This window comes from Colobus angolensis, unplaced genomic scaffold (genome assembly GCF_000951035.1).
Source record: "Colobus angolensis palliatus isolate OR3802 unplaced genomic scaffold, Cang.pa_1.0 Scaffold33, whole genome shotgun sequence".
Classification (NCBI taxonomy): Eukaryota; Metazoa; Chordata; class Mammalia; order Primates; family Cercopithecidae; genus Colobus; species Colobus angolensis.
The window spans coordinates 6,511,692-6,530,581 of NW_012116599.1; the positions used below are offsets into that span (position 1 = coordinate 6,511,692).

General features: G+C 42.4%; 1 protein-coding gene across 1 annotated transcript in view; it reads right to left on the reverse strand.

Moving 5' to 3' along the window:
* COL4A4 (collagen, type IV, alpha 4) overlaps positions 1–18,890 on the reverse strand; it is a 138,893-nt gene that overhangs the window by 63,872 nt on the left and 56,131 nt on the right. Inside the window, exons 19-23 of the mRNA XM_011952037.1 lie at positions 16,165–16,329; positions 11,989–12,078; positions 10,550–10,713; positions 3,599–3,671; positions 1,927–2,037 (exon numbers count right to left, since the gene is read on the reverse strand). Of these exons, the coding sequence (XP_011807427.1) occupies positions 1,927–2,037; positions 3,599–3,671; positions 10,550–10,713; positions 11,989–12,078; positions 16,165–16,329 (603 nt within the window). The remainder of the gene's footprint in view (positions 1–1,926; positions 2,038–3,598; positions 3,672–10,549; positions 10,714–11,988; positions 12,079–16,164; positions 16,330–18,890) is intronic.

Below are 18,890 nucleotides of genomic sequence, written 5' to 3' on the forward strand. Positions count from 1 at the left end.
ATATATAATATATATTATATACATATATAATATATACATATATATTTTATATATACATAATATAAGCATGTGTGTTATGCCTCAAATACTGGAAACAATGTGTGTGATACACCTTAAATACAGAATAAGAGATTTTATGTCAAACCATTCTCTAATATCATATGTCATAGAATATAGAAATACGTAGATCAAGGGAGGTGGTGGGATTACAAATCAAATACATTCTTATGCATTACCTTGAGAAGATGCATAGATAGACTCCATCATCCTCCACCCCTGTGGGTAAAAGCCTAACAAGTCCTTTCCCCTCCTGCATGAGAATTTGACTTTTGGTTCACTGTCTGGTTCTGTTCCTCTCATAAAAATTAGATTGTCAACTACATTCCTAGGCAGTACTGCTTATAGTAAAATCAATCTCCAGCTGCAAAATTTGCATCTGGTCTGGAAGAACTGTGGGAAAGCTGCATCAAGGGTTCCCTCACTGGCAGTCCCTGGTGGGGTCCTCAAAAGCTGTGCAGTGGATAACAGCTCCCATAGGGAATGAAGCTTTCAAGTCAGGGCTGCCTCCATGTCCACCATATGTGGGCCTCATCCCTTCTTGCACCCCACCGTACTGAACAGCTGCAAGGACTCTCAAATGCAAGCAATATCTGACACTGTCCTGCTGGCATTTTGAGTGATCTTTTATCCTTCTACATGGCCTGGTCTCAGATGTGGTCTACAACAGTCTTATGGATCTGGATTGTTTCAATGAATCTAGGAAGACCTCAGCAAATGTTGAAATTCCTCTTCCAGTTTGATCTATATAGACACAGCTTTTTCACAATTAGATGAGTACTTTATGACAATGTCCACTCAGTGACAATGATTTCTAAGTAGTTCCTTAAGGGGAAGAATGAATTAAGCAGAGATTACCAAGCCTAAAGCAGAGATCATTCACATACTTGTGACCAGGAGAAAGGTCAGAAAGCTATAAACACCATCTAAGCCAATTTCCAGGCTTCTCTCTCTTATTCACTTGGATTCTGCCTGAAGGGTTTCCTGTAGAATCAGGACATGGTCTTTCCCTATTGCAACACTCTCAATGGCTTCCCATTATATATGGCAGGCAGCACAGGTTGGTGGAAATAGCATGCACTTTGAAATAAGACAGACAAAGTTTCACTCCTATTTTGCCTATTTGACAGATGGGTGGTCTTGAATATCAGATGCTAAGCCTCCATTTTCTTACTGTAAAATTGGAAAGGTATTGCTTTTCAGAAGACTGCTGTTATGTGGAAGCCATCTAGCCTGGTTTCTGTGATATTGTAAGCATTCAGAAATACTGCATATATTTAAGATATTTTAAGTTCCTAAGCATTGGACCATCTCATCCTCGTCTTTTATGACCTTAATCACATACACATGGTATCCACCCAAAGCATGTCTGAAAAATGCAGCAACATCCTTTATCAGTGAGATTTTCCATCAGCCAATGCCTTGACTCTGTGGGTTTGCACTAGTTCACCCTTTCACGCCCACTACTTCCCCTGTATGCATCTTCTCCAGGAAACAGAATTGATGCTAAACATTGGGACCTGAGCTCCATCCTCCACCCCACAGAGTCAACTGAACACACCTAAAATCAGTGGGGCCCTTCTAAGATATAAGTTTCTCTGAAGAAAATAAACACCATGAGAATGATATAAAGACTGAGGACCAAAAGTCTTGCTAGGACTGAACTGCCACTGAGGATTTTAGACCATCTCCAATGATGCTATACCTTTTATAACAATCATCTTTCCGTGTCAGGGTGCCAAAGGTGACTCTGATTTATGGCATGTTGATATTTTACTGAATTTCAGCTTGGCAAATAGAGAAGGGGGAAACAGTTGCTTGTATGACCATATAAGAAAGTGAAATTCTATAGCAAGAGAAGAATTCTACATACTGGGAGTCCTGGATCCCCTTTTTCTCCAGCGTGTCCATCCAGACCATGTGATCCTGGCTGCCCTGGAAATCCCGGGGGCCCATCAGGACCTCTTTCTCCTTTGTGCCCTGGGAATAGAGGTCACAAGATATTCAAGTTCTTATCAGCCAGGGGTAAAGTAGGATAGAGAGGACAAAAAATAAAGAAAATGACCTTGATCCTGGGTTGGTACAGTTTCCTGTGTATCTCAATTTCCCAAGTCACATAAAACATGCCAAAGCCAGAGGGGAGAATGACAACTGCTAGAACCATCGAATCTCTTTAGTTGGGAAAAGCTCCTTTTCCCTTTTCCCATTCCAACAAGGAGCTGGTGCGTAAAGGTGTCAATCACAGAATTTTCCCCTACCTGTGTGAGGCCAAGCACAGCACTCTATCCCTGGCCATCGGAAAGGGGGAATGGTCTGCCGTCGGGTATTGCCCTAAGCTAATCAATCCTTTCTGAAATTATTTTTCTATTTGGAACTGACAAAGCAGGGCTCTCTCCATCTCTGGATGTAAGAACTTAGAGCTGCCTGGGGGTATGAAAATCAGTCTGATGGGAGAAAATATAGATGGTGGAATGTGAGATGAAAGATGCAGGGAGAGCCTCTTGATGCCACTGGAGGCCTGGATCTGGTTGTCCCAATGCAAACCTGTGATGGTTAATATTAAGGGTCAACTTGATTGGAATGAAGGATGCCTACATAGCTGGTAAAGGGTTGTTGCTGGGTGTGTCTGTGAGGGTGTTGCCAGAGAAGATTAACATTTGAGTCAGTGGACTGCGACAGGAAGTCCTACTCCCAATGTGGGTGAGCACCATCCAATTAGCTGCCAGCACAGCTGGAACAAAGCAGGTGGAAGAAGGTGGGATAGGCTGGCTTGCTGAGTCTTCTGGCTTTCATCTTTCTCCTGTGCAGAATGCTTCCTGCCCTTGGTCATCAGTCTCCAGGTTCTTCGGCCTTTGGACTCTTAAATTTACACCAGTAGTTTGCCAGGGCTCTTGTGCCTTCAACCACAGACTGACGGCCACACTGTTGGCTTCTCTACTTTTGAGGGTTTTGGTCTCAAAAGTAGGAAAACCACTACTTTTAGGGCTGGGCCACTTCTGGCTTCCTTGCTCCTCAGCTTGCAGACAGCCTGTAGTGGGGTTTCACCTTGCGATCATATGAGTCAATTCTCCTTAATAAACTCCTTTTCATATATACATATATCCTATTAGTTCTGTCCCTGGAGAACTCTTACTGATAAAAAACCTTACCTTTTAATCTTTCACATTTTGTTTAGGTCAATACATTACTTAAAAAAAAAAAACTATGTCAAGCTGGGCTTCTTTCATTTACAACTAAAATATTATAGACTAATATAGAACACTGGAATGCGGTGAATAAACACCAGCCAAGCCAAAGGAGGGCTTGAGTCAAACCCAAGTTGACTATAATGAAGATGTGAATGTGTGGCTGAAGGAATATTTACATTTTCAAATAAGAGACAGGGGATTTGGCTCAACATTCATACAACCTTATGAAGGGCAGAAGTATTTTTGTAAGTAATCTTAACCACCCTAAATTGTATAGAATTGATCTATGGTCACAGGGGAAATTACTGCAAGAGGAGGGTCCATACATCATTAAAGTGATGGATTATGCTCACCTTTAACTCTTGATATAACCACGTCACCCTTCGCCCCTTTGTTGCCGGGTGGTCCGGAGGCACCAGGCTTTCCCTTGGTGAAAAATAAGAGCAACAAATTAGATTAATTGTGACGGGTCAACAGTTCCGTCTGTACATATTGAATCTCTCTCTTCCTCCTTCCTAAATCTCTTGTTGAAGATTCCAGCTTGTCCTTCTTGTTCTCACCCCCTTCCCTGCCTTCCAAGGTAGTCCTATCTTGCCAAATCGAGGCTCTTAAACTGCATGTAAAATGCAAAAGCTGGTGAAACCTGAATAAGGTCTGCACCTGAGTTAAGAGGACAGTTTCCTGGTTTTGACGGTGTACTGTGGTTATGCAAATATGGTTAGACATATGTATCATGGGGGAAGCTAGGGGAAGCATACATGGGAACTTCATGACTGTGCAACCTCTTGTGAGTCAACTACCTCAAATTAAAATTTATAATTAATTTTTGTCATTATCGTGGGCTTTGTAATGTGAAATGGAGAGGAAAGAAGAGAGTGGGATAACCACAAGAGTTGCCACTAGAGCTGAAGGTAGAGGTTTAGGGATAAGTTTGTGATGGAAAGGCGTGGAAGTGATGTGCTGCTAAGGAAAGTTGATGAGCAGGGGAAGAGGAAATAAGAACCTTTTCTGAAGCTAATATATTTATCATGTATAACAGGCAAATAGCTAATTTTGGCTGACAGGCTTGTGATCTCTTAACCACAACATTGCCCACAACTAAATAATCTGAGTCATGCTTTTTAAGTGTTACATATTACTGAATATCAAACCATGTCAAAAATATAGGAACCTGGCTGGGCGCAGTGGCTCACATCTTTAATCCCAGCACTTTGAGAGGCCAAGGAAGGTGGATCACTTGAGGCCAAGAGTTCGAGACTAGCCTAACCAACATGGCGAAACCCCGTCCCTACTAAAAATACAAAAATTAGCTGGACGTGATGGTGCACACCTGTAGTCATAGCTACTTGGGAGGCTGAGGCATAAGAATCACTTGAACCCAGGAGACGGAGGTTGCAGTGAGCTGAGATCGTGCCACTGTACTCCAACCTGGGTGACAGAGCAAGACTCTATGTCAAAAAATATATATATACACATATATATACACACATATATATATTTTTTGACACAGAGTATATTATACATATATACGTATATATAAACATATATATGTATATATATAAACACATATATAATGAATCTATTGTCAGTATATTAGGGTGGCCAAGCACCATATCAAATACCATTATAGAAACACCATACAGAGCCCAAGATTACTTACCTAGTGATATCAATAACCAAAAAACCACAGGAAAGAAATAGGAGGGAGGTAAAAATGACTGAGCAGGCCAGTTCCTTTGCTCACACAGATGCCACTACCTTGACGTATTTTCTTTTTCTTTTTTTTTCTTTTTTTGAGATAGTATCTCACTTCACCCCCCAGGCTGCAGTGCAGTGGTGCAATCATAACTCACTTCCGCCTTAAACTCCTGAGCTCAAGCGATCCTCCTGCCTCAGCCTCTCAGGTAGCAAGACTGCAGTGCCACCATGACTGGCTAATTGGATTTTACTTTTTTGTGTGTAGAGATGGGGTCTTGCTGTGTTGCCCCGGCTGGTCTCAAACGCCTAGCCTTAAGGGATCCTGCTGCCTCTGAAAGTGTTGAGACTACAGGAGTGAGCCACCACACCTGGTCTTGTCTTATTTTCACACAATCTAACTATGTGTTCAAACAAGCTTAACTATCTTTTTTTTAACTGGCCCTACTAATCTATAAGCTGAGAGCTATAGAGGGGAGGAGAGTACCAGTAGGGATGAGCACACTGGCATCAGCAATCATCAGGCAGCAACAGTGAAGAGGGAGCCAAAAATGCACATAACAGCCATAAAAACTCAAATGGACAAAAGGGTTGGGAGCCATTTCATGCAGAGAAAAAAACAATGTCCACACATAGCTCAACATCTCTGATATCACTCCAGTATAGCATCCTGTTTGTAGCAATGCCTGTGAACCATCAAAAAGGTGGGTAGAACCAATTTCTTAGTATAAATCAAGACATTAGAAAGAATTAGAAATCATAAAGTGCTAATGTAGGTTGAGTTTTGTTTTAATTCTTATTTTTACTATATATGCTAGTTGTAAGTAGCAATGGGGCCTGGCCAAAGTGTATGTCATACGGTGTCCTGCCCAAGAAATGGATAAAGAAAATGGCTTTCTGATGAATAAATTATCAGGACAGAACACCGTGCACATAGCATTTGGACCAATTTCCTTCCAGAAAGAGAACAAAGTGGAATGCTTAATAAAGAAGACTTTGGCACTTTGGAAGAATGAACCCACTCCCAGAAGCCTGAGAAGTTGATCACTCAGCACCCTGGAGACTTCAAATGTACGATGAATTGCTCTAATGCTCTGTAGGTGTTGAATTTTAAGTACTAGAGTAGATCATAGACTTATTTGAGCTAGTAAGGAAAAAATTATCAGTGCTGTTTTTGGATTTCATTAAAGAAACATTTACTGAAAACATTACTGAACCATTACCAAACCATTACTAAATGGCTTAGTAAACGTTACTAAACATTACTAAAACCATGACTGTAGTTTTCTTTGAAAACTACAAAGACCCAGGCATTACTCTGAGTACTGAGAATACAGCAGTTAACTAGTGAAATAAACGTGTAATCTAAGAGATTCCTAGGGCAAAGGTTCTCAGCAGCTTCAGATAGTGAGCTACTTTTACAATCTTAAGACCTGAGATCACCAAACACTTGTGTTACTCTAACGACGGAAGCCCAGTAGCAACAAAAACTCCTCTCTGGGCCAGGTGCAGTGGCTCATGCCTGTAATCCCAGCACTTTGGGAGGCTGAAGTGGGAGGATCCCCTGAGGTCGGGAGTTCGAGACCAGCCTGACCAAAAAGGTGAAACCCTGTCTCTACTAAAAATACAAAATTAGCGGGGTGTGGTGGTACATGCCTGTAGTCCCAGCTACTTGAACGGCTGAGGCAGGAGAATCACCTGAACCCAGGAGGCAGAGGTTGCAATGAGCCGAGATTACGCCACTGCACTCCAGCCTGGGTGACAAGAGTGAAATTCCACCAAAAGAAAAAAACAAAAAAACACCTCCTTGGCCAGGCACAGTGGCTCACGCCTGTGATCCCAGCACTTTGGGAGGCCGAGGCGGGCAGATCATGAGGTGGGGAGATCAAGACCAGCCTGGCTAACACGGTGAAACCCCGTCTCTACTAAAAATGCAAAAAATTAGCCGGGTGTGGCAGCGGGCACCTGTGGTCCCAGCTACTTGGGAGGCTGAGGCAGGAGAATGGCGTGAACCTGGGAGGCAGAGCTTGCAGGGAACCGAGATCGCGCCACTGCACTCCAGCCTGGGCGATTGAGCAAGACTCCGTCTCAAAAAAACAAAAAACAAATACCTCCTCTCTGCCAGGCATGTCCTAGTTGTTCAGTCTAGATAAGGGACATCAACTGCAGATGCCCACAGGGGCAGCGCCTGTCCAGTCCAAGGGGAACAGGTGGGTGGGCATGTGGGGAGTCAGCCCACAGTCACAGCAGCAGTGGGAACACAATAACCTTGCGCTCATAAACTTCTAATGTCTCAGGAGAAGCCATAAACCTCACATTAATAATTCAAAAACAAACACCATGAGGACACACACAAACATTCCAGCAGGTCAGAAATAGCCCATATATTAGTCCATTTTTGTGTCGCTATAAAGAAATACCTGAGGCCGGGTAATTGATAAAGAAAAGGAGCTCATGGTTCTGCAGGCTGTACAAGCCTGGCACCAGCGTCTGCTCAGCTTCTGGTAAGGCCTCAGGAAGCTTCCAATCATGGCGGAAGGTGAGGCGAGAAGCCAGTGTATCACATGGTGAGAGAGGGAGCAAGAGAGGAAAGTGGAGGTTCCAGACTCTTTTACACAATCAGATCTCCTGTGAACTAACTGAGCAAGAGCTCACCAATCACCAAAGGGATGGAGCTGAGCCATTCATGAGGGATCCGCCCCCATGACTCAAACACCTCCCACCAGGCCCCACCTCAAACACTGGGGACTACATTTCAACATGAGATTTGGATGGGGCACACATCCAAACTTTATCAGCCTGTGACAGTTTGCAACCTTTGGCTCACTCTGCAGCCTCCTGGACTTTAATTCACTGGTGTGTACCTTATACACTGTGCAAAACACATGACTCAATCGAATTCTTACCAACAAGCCTCTAAGATGGTGTTCTTGTATCTATTTTATAAATGCTGCAAGTAAAACTCAGAAGACTGCAGAGCTCCCAAATGTTGGAGATGGGATCTGAAGCTGGTCCACTTGCTCCTAGGCCCTAGTGCCTTGCACTAGAGCATGCTGGCCGGAAATCCCATCCTAGGGAACGCTGTCAGACTAAGGCAATGAATGCAGAGACTTGGTCCAATTATACAAACAATTGCAAAGAACTTAAGCCTGCTTTTCTGTTTTCTACTTTTCTACCAATCTGTGGCTGCTAGGGCCAGAGACCAGCAGACCATCTCCAGAGTGAGGAGATGTAGGGAGGATGGAGAGCCCCCAAGAGCAAGGGCACCCCATAGTCTGCACTGTCTTTCATGCTGTCTCTTCTGTCTGTCCTTCCCTTCTTCCTTTCCTTTCTTTACTTCCCTCCTTCCTTTCCTTCTTTCTTTCCCTTCCTTTACTTCTCTCCTTTCCCCTTCTTCTCCCCCTCTCCTTCCTTCTCTACCCTTTCCTTCCCTAGTGCCCCATGGTATGACCCTGGTCCCTGACTATGACCACAGTGTAATGAATTTAATGCAGAGAAGCCATATGGACGGAATCATATACACAATAGACATCAGAAACGTGGCCAGCCTACAAAGGAAAGCCCTATGGAGCAACTGAATTAAGTACACCTTAGCCATGATAACCCTAGATAAACAACCAGTCCTCACTCAAAGATGTTAGCCCTAAGTAGCAACTCAACAGGAAGCCACAAAAATATTTTAGAGCCATTAAAAGCTTCACTAAGAAGGTTAAGTAACAACCACACACAAAAATGACTATAGTAAAATGTTGAATTTAAAAAGGAGACAATAAAATGCAAATTACTTAACAATTGCAACCATGCTCATGCACATACATGCATTGAGGACCTAGCTTCCTATTGAGCAGAGGTGGCCAGTGTGCTTTGTACATGTGAGAAGCATGTACAAAGGACACCTTCTTTGGGACACCTTAATCATTAACTTCACTTAAGGCCCTCAGGTTGGAACCTTATTTTCATGAGATTTTCTGGGGAAAATGGAAAAAAGTCCTTTGGGGCTTGATGGTCAAGTTCCAGGCCATCCCAGGATTGAACCTTGTTAATAAGGAGGGGATAGAGGGCTCTCTCCATTCTCCAGGGGAGTACCCCAGTGGGCAGTGCTTTTATTCAAAGCAATCAGACAGCTGAGAGGCTTTGCCTCAACATGGGTTATCTGTAACTTTCACCAAATGAGAACCATCTTGAGATAAATCTCATCTACTCTCTGGCACAATATCACATAAACTCTGACAAAGCCAGTATTTATATCCTGAGCCCGAACTTCTCATCTGAATCCATAAGTTGAATATCATCCTACTGCCTACTTGACTTCTTGACTTGATTGTCTAACAGGCACCTCAAACTTGAAATGTCTCAAATAGTACTGCTTTCTTTCCTCAGCCAATGGCCACTCCTTCCATCGCCTTCCCATCTCAGTACATGGCAACTGCCTTCCTCCAGTGGCTCAAACAAAAAACCTTGGTTCTGTCCCTTACTTCTCTTTTCCTTATATCCTATGTCCAATCTAACAGCCAACCTGTTGCTCTATCTTCAAAATATATCCAGAATCTGACCACCTTGCACCACACCCAGTACCACCACATTAAGGCATTGGCTGTGGTATCTCACCAGGATTACACAGCAGCCTCCCAGTTCATCTCCCAGCCAATGTCCCTTGTCCACATGGTCTATGCTCCACAGAGCAACCAGAGTGAGTGATCCATTTAAAACTATTGTCTCGCTCTTCTTAAAACTCTCCCCTGGCTGTTCCATGTAGTCTAGAGTAAAGGCTCAGACCTGACCCATCTGTAAAGCCCTGTGCTCTGCGGCCCTTCCGAACCTCCAGCCAGTTCCCTGACTTCATCTCCTGCTCTGGACTTCTCTCTCTTCTCTCCAGCTACAATAGATGGTGATGGCGTTTATCACCGCAGGATATGCTGGATATTTACTTGATGATCTGTTAGATGGTCTGTGTCCTCTCTGAAGCTCTAGGAGGGCAGAGACTGGGCTCTGGTCCCTGCTGTATCCCCAGCACCTGAAACAAGGCCTGGAACGTAGTAGGCACTCAATAATACTAATTAGTTGAATAAGTAAACAAAGGATGAATGGATGAATAAATATACTGTTTTTGTAGTCATTAACATAATGTTTATAGGTTCAAAACATAAAGCAGATATCACACTATAAATTAGAAAGGGGCATCTCGATGTTATGTCTACATGTCTGGTATGGTTTGGCTTTGTGACCCCACCCAAATCTCATCTCGAATTGTAATCGCCATGATCCCCATGTGTGGAGGGAGGGACCAGGTGGGAGGTGACTGGATCGTGGGGAGGGTTCCCCCATGCTGTTCTCACAATAGTGAGTGAGTTCTCATGAGATCTGATGGTTTTACCAGGGGCTCTTCCCCGTTCATGCTGTCACCTGCTGCCGTGGAAGACGTGCCTGCTTCCCCTTCTGCCATGATTGTAAGTTTCCTGAGGCCCCCCCACCCATGCAGAACGGTGAGTCAGTGAAACCTCTTTCCTTAATAAATCACCTAGTCTTGCGTAGTATCTTTATGGTGGTGTAAAAACAGACTGATACAGTGTCTCTTTTAACTGGAAAGATGACTGATAAGAGGTACTCACTGGTAGCCCTGGAGGTCCTTCCGCACCAGGAGGTCCTGGGTCACCTTTTATTCCAAGCCAGCCAGGGAGCCCCAAGTCTCCCTTACTCCCCTGCCTCCCAGGAAGTCCTGGAGGTCCAGGGGGGCCCATGGGACCAGGCTCACAGGCACAGAGTCCTTCGTTTCCTAGACAGAGGATCAATGGCAGATTTGTCATATTTCCTGAATAAAATCCCCAATAAGGGTTTTACTGTACAAAACCAATAGCATAAATGAACAACAAAGAGTCCGATATGCACTTATTGCAGACAATTGAGAGCACGTGCTGTGGGGGCTGGGCGTAGCATGGGGCACTGCGTGGGGTGCCTAACCACGGGATGTAAGGTGGGCATACCATTTCTAAACAAATGGAGGCTTTGGTTCCTTCATAAATTTATCCTGACAAATTCTAGAGAAAAGCTGATATCCAATTCTACTGAAGAAACATTAAAAATGATACAACTGGCCGGGCGCGGTGGCTCAAGCCTGTAATCCCAGCACTTTGGGAGGCCGAGACGGGTGGATCACGAGGTCAGGAGATCGAGACCATCCTGGTCTACACGGTGAAACCCCGTCTCTACTAAAAAAAAAAAAATACAAAAAACTAGCCGGGCGAGGTGGCGGGCGCCTGTAGTCCCAGCTACTGGGGAGGCTGAGACAGGAGAATGGCGTAAACCCGGGAGGCGGAGCTTGCAGTGAGCCGAGATCGCGCCACTGCACTCCAGCCTGGGCGACAGAGCGAGACTCCATCTCAAAAAAAAAAAAAAAAAAGATACAACTTTTTTATTTTCAAAAGTTTAAAAGCCTATCCTTTGGTTCCTCCTGAAAAACAAAACTGAAAAAATTAATTGGTGTATGCACAAACCCTAAACAATTAAGGAGACAAAATAATACGTGAAGAAAGATTTTGACTGCATTGAATATTATAATTGATAATTCACCACAACGCATTTTCCAATTATCAGGACTTTTTGTCTTAAACAAATGTCTTCAGGGTAGTCAGACTCCTCATCTGTGTTGATGCTGTCACACCCACCTGACTCCGTTGCCCCAAACGGCTCCAAACAATTTAGAGTGGAGAAACAGAGAGACAGGCAATTGATGAGTCTGGGAAATATAGGTCCCACAAAAATCAAACATCAGTACTCTCCTATCACAGCCACTCTCAAGGAATCAAGAGGACCTCGTGAGCAAAGTCAACATTTGCAGGCAAAATTCATGGCAGGCAAATGTTTCCTTTATATTCTAAGACACAAGGCTTTGACTTTTCAATGATTTGTAATCTCATAGCACTTAACGGAGTAGTCTAGTGGGTGACTAAGGTAAGTAACAAATGAAATGCCACATTACATGTCTCAGAAATACCCCCAATCGTCCATGTACAGTTGTCTTCTAGAAATTCTACACTTGGTGCCTACTTGCCTTTTTCTCCTTTTGAGCCTCTTCCTCCTGGAGGACCCACTTTGCCTTTTATTCCTGGTGGTCCAGGGTTCCCAACACTACAGTATGTCACTGTCAAGGGGGTAAGGGGATGGGCAGAGAGAATCACATAATTTTTCTGACTGTCCTCTATAGAACAAGTGACTTTTGCATTCACATCCTCCCCCACGTGTTTCCTTTCCCAACCCCATTCTTTGCTCCCTTGTTTTCCTAGGATTCTTTCTGTCTGAAATAAGAATATACACACATATAGATGATGCAGTGGTTATGCCATGCTTTTGCTACCATAACCATTGATAAAGCCAACCCTAATTTCAGCCCTACCCTAAATTAATGGGTTGCAAAACAAGATAATGGACAACAAAACAAAACAAATAAAAAAATGGAGTCAGTGTGTGGCAAAGATATTCCCCCACTCAGTGATCAGTTCTTAGCTAATGAAGAAAATGTAAAAGCAAAGCTTGTAAAAACAAAATTTCAGAGATGTCAGTTAAAGATGACAGATAAAATGCAAACAGTTTGGCATCCTCCCCAAATCCCAGTAGAGTAAAAGAATATTATAAAAAAGCATAAACCTGCCTGGCGTGGTGGCTCACACCTGTAATCCCAGTGCTTTGGGAGGCTGAGGTGGGTGGATTGCTTGAGAAGGTCAGGAGTTCGAGACCAGCCTGGCCAACATGGTAAAACCCCGTCTCTGCTAAAATCACAAAAATTAGCCAACCGCGGAGGTGTGTGCCTGTAATCCCAGCTACTTGAGAGGCCAAGGCAGGAGAATAGCTTGAATCTGGCAGGCAGAGGTTGCAGTGAGCTGAGACCGCACCACTCTACTCCAGCCTGGGTGACAGAATGAGACTCCATCTCAAAATAAATAAATAAATAAGAAAATAAATAAATAAATAAAAATAAGCATAAACCCACAGGACAAGGGAAAAAAGGAGGGGAACCAACAATAACAAGTAAAAGAACTTGGCAGATCTTTGAAAAAAAAAAAGCTGAATTTGAAGCAGGAAGCTTAGAAAGCTGAGAAAGAACCTGATTTACCCCAGAAATGTCTCCTAAATTTCGGGAATCTGTACCTCTGGAATAAGAACAGTGAGGTCCAAAACAGGATGATTTGTTTAAAAAAACAGACCAAAAGATCCCCTTCCTGCAACTGGCAGCAGGAAAAAAAAAAGACTCCCCACTACCCCCGCCAAAAAAACCTAGAAGAAACATGCATCGCAGCAAGCTATTTTAATTTATTTTATAATTAAAACAGATGAGGGAGAGTATTGTATCCCTGAAACACGAACAGCCTGCTACAAAAGGAAATATTAAAAGAGAACAACAGCAACTGAAAATCCTTGAAATTAAAATAGATATAGACAGATACAGATATCGATATAGATATAGATATAGATCATGACAGCAGAAATTTAAAAATTCAGGTGGAGGGTTGTAACGTAGAATTGAGGAAATCTCCCAGAAAGTGTTTCAGAAAAATAAACAGGTGGAGAGTAATAGAGTAAAGATTTAAAAAAAAAAAAAAAAGACATGTAGGATTGATTTCCTGACAGATAGATAGAGTCCAGAAAGAGAAAAAAAGAGGAAAAAAATGGAGGAGACAATGTTTTCGAAGGACACTTGATCTCTTCTCAGCCTTTTGGCTAAGATCAAATGCAAAGAAACACTTGAAGAAAATTTTTCAGAAATGAAGGATGTAGGGCCAGGCATGGTGGCTCACAGCTATAATCCCAGCACTTTGGGAGGCTGAGGCTGGCAGATCACCTGGGGTCAGGAGTTTGAGACCAACCTGGCCAACATAGTGAAACCCTGTCTCTATTAAAAAATGCAAAAAATTAGCCGGATGTGGTGGCATGTGCCTGTCATCCCAGCTACTCAGAAGGCTAAGGTAGGAAAATCGCTTGAACCAGGGAGGCAGAGGTTGCAGTGAACCAAGATCGCATCACTGCACTCCAGCCTGGGCAAGAGTAAGACTCTGTCTCAGAAAAAAGAATGAGAGGAGAGGAGGAGAGGGAGAGGAGGGGAGAAGAGGGCAGGGGATAGGGGAGGGGAGGAGAAGAGAAAGAAAAGACACGAAGGCTATGTGCTGGATTAAAACTGCCCACTGACTGTGCAAGCCAGTAGAAATGTACCCACACCAAGGCAAATCAAGTGGAATTTAAGACCCTGAAAACAAACAAAAAAAGAGCTCCTATCTAGAAAGGAAAACATATTTCAAACCCAAAAAATCAAGTATCTAAATGTTATGAGTTCTCGGTAGCCAACACTGGAAGCTAGGAAACAATAGAAAATGCCCACAAAATCGTTTAGGAAAATACCTAAAATTCTATACTCAGCCAAACTAGCAATCAAAGTCCACAGCAGAATTAAGGCATTTTCAGACGAGCAAGATCTCCCAACTTTTCCCTTTTATTTATACATTTTCCCAGGAAATATAATGAGGTAGTAAAGCATGAATAAATATATGGTAAATGGAGGCCCCCAGAGAAAGAGAGAGGATGGAGGAAAGACTCAGAATATTGGTAAAGGAAGATCTCAAGACGGTATTCTGGCAACAAATTAAAAAATGTAATCTGACCTAATCTGAACAACTCAAAAAGCTGCCGGAGAGATTTATTCAAAGAGCTAATACTAATGGAATAGTTCATGAGTTAGAGTGTATAATGATGAAATTTAGATAATTCTGGACAGTCTGAGGTTAAATTATAAGTATATTGAAAACCAAGCAGACAGACAAAGGAAACAAGACAACTGACAGGATGTTCTGGAAAAGCAATAATTTATACTATTATATGGCTCAGCTGGTGAATAGCCCTTATATAACCAACTATTCAGTGTAAACTCTGAATATTTATGTAACCAAAATTATGACAATAATTGTAGTTTGTGGGAGTAGAAAATGTGCACGTGTCGGGTGGGGGGTTGGTGAAAGAAAGCTAAATTCATCTTCTGTAGAGGAAAGTCAAAATATAATGCTGAATTGGAAAACTTGAGAAATAGCAATACAAGTACATCGAATGTCAGTATAGAGGCGAATAACAAAAGATCCAGTCACATGTGTTGAAATGATTGCCCTTGGTGAGGAAGGATTAGGAGAAGGAGTTGTGGGGGACTTCAGTTGTCTGTACCATGCCTTGTAGAAGAGTTTGACTCTTAAACCTGAAACTGCCCTTGCAAAAATTCTCACAGTGAAAAAATTGTGACAGGGAAAGAGATATCACCTAAATAACTTCATCTGGTCTTTAGCCTCTAAACTGCCCTTGGCCATTTCTGAGCATGGGCCAAGCTAACTTTGAAAGAATTTAGTATAGTTCAAATAATAATAGCCCTTCCCAAAACTAAACTGCCTTTATAATGTTAATAAAAGGCCACCAGGTAAACTAAACAAAACAAGAGGGGCCTGTATTCTGCTAAGATGTAGGTATACTTAAATGATTAGCAGCATTATTATTCCAGAGGTCTCAAGATTTGCAATTTCCCCAATTATTCCCATAAATAATATCACTATTATAAAGCCTAAGATGGGCCTTTTGAGATGTCTTTTCAGACTTTCGTGTTTCTGATGACTGCATGGCTCCACCTAGACCCAAGACTCAGGACTCAGGGGTCCCGTGGCCCCCACCCAGAAGTAGATTCAGCACGTGAGGACCATTTTCCACACCCCCATGATTTCATCCCCAGCCCCCTGCCTGCCAAACTATATTTACAAAACCCTAGCCTCCAAATTTTCAGAGAGGCTGATTTTAGTAATAATAAAACTCCAGTCTTCCATTTAGCGAGCTCTATGTATGTTAAATGCTTTCTCTATTGCAATTCCCCTGTCTTGACAAATCAGTTCTCTCTGGGCAGTGGGCAAAATAAGCCCACCGGGCAGTTACAAACCAAGCCCGCATATAACTCTGATGAAAATTAAAACTACATTTAAAAAATAAAAATTGGTATGATTTTACAAAGTTGTATCATTTACACTGAAACTCCTAACCAAATGATTGTACATACTTTAATTGATGTCAAAGTCCAACTTCTGTTTGTTTGTAAAAGACTACCAACTTAGCTCACAAAATATCATATAACTTTTAAAATATTTAAAAACTACGCTTTCTGAACGACAAAAGCAGCACGAATGCTAATGAATATGAATAAGGAGTACTTTACCACTTGATCCTGGGAGGCCCTGCAGGCCTGGTGCTCCAGGCAAGCCAGGTGATCCTGGCTTCCCTGGTTTTCCTGGAGCAGAATCAGGTCTCCCAGGAATACCAGCTTCTCCTGGAAGCCCAGGAAGACCAGGAAATCCTTGTGGCCCAGGGGGTCCTATCATGCCTGCAAGATAAATCAAGAATGAAAATTACACATACTCTCAGAGTAAACATCTCTGTAGAAGAGATCAACATCAGTACACACTTGCTTAGGTTATCGAATGTTTTAAAGGGAAAGAGATGGAGTTGGAGGCCAGTACGCTAAGTGAAATAAGCCAGACACAGAAAGAAATATACTGCATGATCTCACTTACAGGTGGAATCTAAAATAGTCAAACTCATAAAAGCAGAGAGTAGGATGGTGGTTGCCAGGGGCTGGGGAAAGAGAGGAATGGAGTGATGTTGGTCAAAGGGTACAAGGCCTTAGTCATGCAGGGTGAATAAGTTCCGGAGATCTAAGGTACCGCATGAAAATGATAGTTAACAATACTGTATCTTATATTTGAAATTTGCTAAGAGGCTAGATCTAAAATAAATCTTCTCACCACCCCCCATAAATGATAATTATGTAGACATGACAAATAGGTTAATTAGCTGGAATGTGGTGATCGTTGTACAATGTACACATATATCAAAAGATCAAGCTGTGTATCTTAAATATAAACAATTTTTGTATGTCGGTGATATCTCCATAAAGCTATTTTTTAATGCCCTAGATGACAGCTTTCAGAAGTAGAAAAAAAAAAGTGATGTATAAAGTTTGCTTTTCCACAGAACAGATTACTAGTCATAAAGCAGGAGTTATAATAATTTGAATAAACTGCATGAAAATAAAAAAACGTAGCTCAAAAATAAAGACAATATACCAGTCATTAAAATGTCTTGCCTCCTTTGAAATAAGCACACGGTGGAAAGAAATGGGTTCAGAGAATCAGATTTTCTTACCTTTTCCCATACTTTAGGGTTATTGGGGAAGAAATATATTTGATTTAATTAAAATGATTACTTTTTCAATCTTTCTACCTTGATAACTTGGTAAAAATAATTCAAATAAACATATTAGCATACTTAGTAAGTAAAAATATAGACCCACATAATCAACTACATAGAACATAAAATATTGCACCTATCACAGCTGCTCAGGTTGATGGGGAAGGATGGAGGTGCCTGATTTGAACTTGGCCTCTCCCTCTCCAGCCAGGGGACCTTAAGCAGGTTATTCAACTTATTGAGTAGTCTGTATATACCTCCAGAGGCTTGTTATGAGGATTAAAGAAAATAATCCAAGTAAGAAGCTTAGTGTAATATCCAGCAAGAGCACATCCTCAGTGAATGTTCGGATGTTCAGTGTGTTCAGATGAAGTCAGAACAAATAATGCAACAGCAGGAAATCCTGCTTCCCCTTGACATCCTACTCCCCTTGCTGCTGTCTTTGGCTTAAAGATAGCTGAAAGCTGGCCAGACCCGGTGGCTCCTGCCTGTAATCCCAGTACTTTGGGAGGCCGAGGCAGGCGGATCACCTGAGGTCAGGAGTTCAAGACTAGCCTGGCCAAAATGGTGAAACCCCATCTCTACTAAAAATACAAAAATTACCTGGGCATGGTGGCAGGTACCTATAATCCCAGCTATTTGGGAGGCAGAGGCAGGAGAATCGCTTGAACCTGAGAGGCAGAGGTTGCAGTGAGCCGAGATCTTGTCATTGCTCTCTTGCACTCCAGCCTGGGCAACAAAAGCGAAGCTCCATCTCAAAAACAACAACAAAAAAAGATAGCTAGAAGCCTCTGTAAGAGTGGCCACCTCTCACAGCTTCCTTTTCCTAAGCATGTCTGGCTCCAGATCCTCTCTATGGAAGACTGCATTTTTCACTGATGCCCATCACAAGAGCTCTGTCCCACACCCTCTGGTTGAACTTTGACATTTCTGTATCAAAAAGTGGCGTGTTTCTTCCCGCTGAATAAGGCCATTAGAAAAGATGATTCAGCTTCTGCCTTGTGAGCCAAAACACTTGTGGCTGGAGTTCTGAGCTATCATATAAGCAATGATAAGAAGCCACCATATTGTAAGGAAGCCTTAGCACAGAGCCCACCCAGGGAGGCTCCTGAGACTATACAAGAGAAATCAGAGAGAGGTGTCCAGCCAGGCCCAGCCCTTCCTGAACTCTTAAATTGCAGAAAGAGTGAGAGGTACTGTACTGATTGCTATTGTTTCAAATCACGAGGTTTTAGGAAATTTTTTCAGCAAGAGATAACTGAAACCCTGTCAGTAATCAGTAATGTAGCATGTTTATTAAATTAATGGCTGTCATTATTGTGTCCATATGTGCTGGGCTTCCGTAGACTTACAAACATATTCACTCCTTGAACAACTCTGCAAAGTTTATACCTTATAGATAAGGCACAGAAAGTTTAGGCCAAATATCTGTAGTAATAATAGCTAACATATTGAATCTTTACTATACACTAGACTGCAGTCTAAAGGCTGTATACATATTATTTCTTTCACCCCAAGACCTTGTTTTACATATAAGAAAACTGATGTACCGACAGGTTTAATAAATGTCCAAGACCACACAGCTTGCAAGTAGGAGAAACTGGAACTTTTCTAGTTCATAGTGCAAATGCTTAAGTATGTCACTGTACCACATTATACTATACGGCTTTCACGAAATGCTAAGGTGGGATTTGA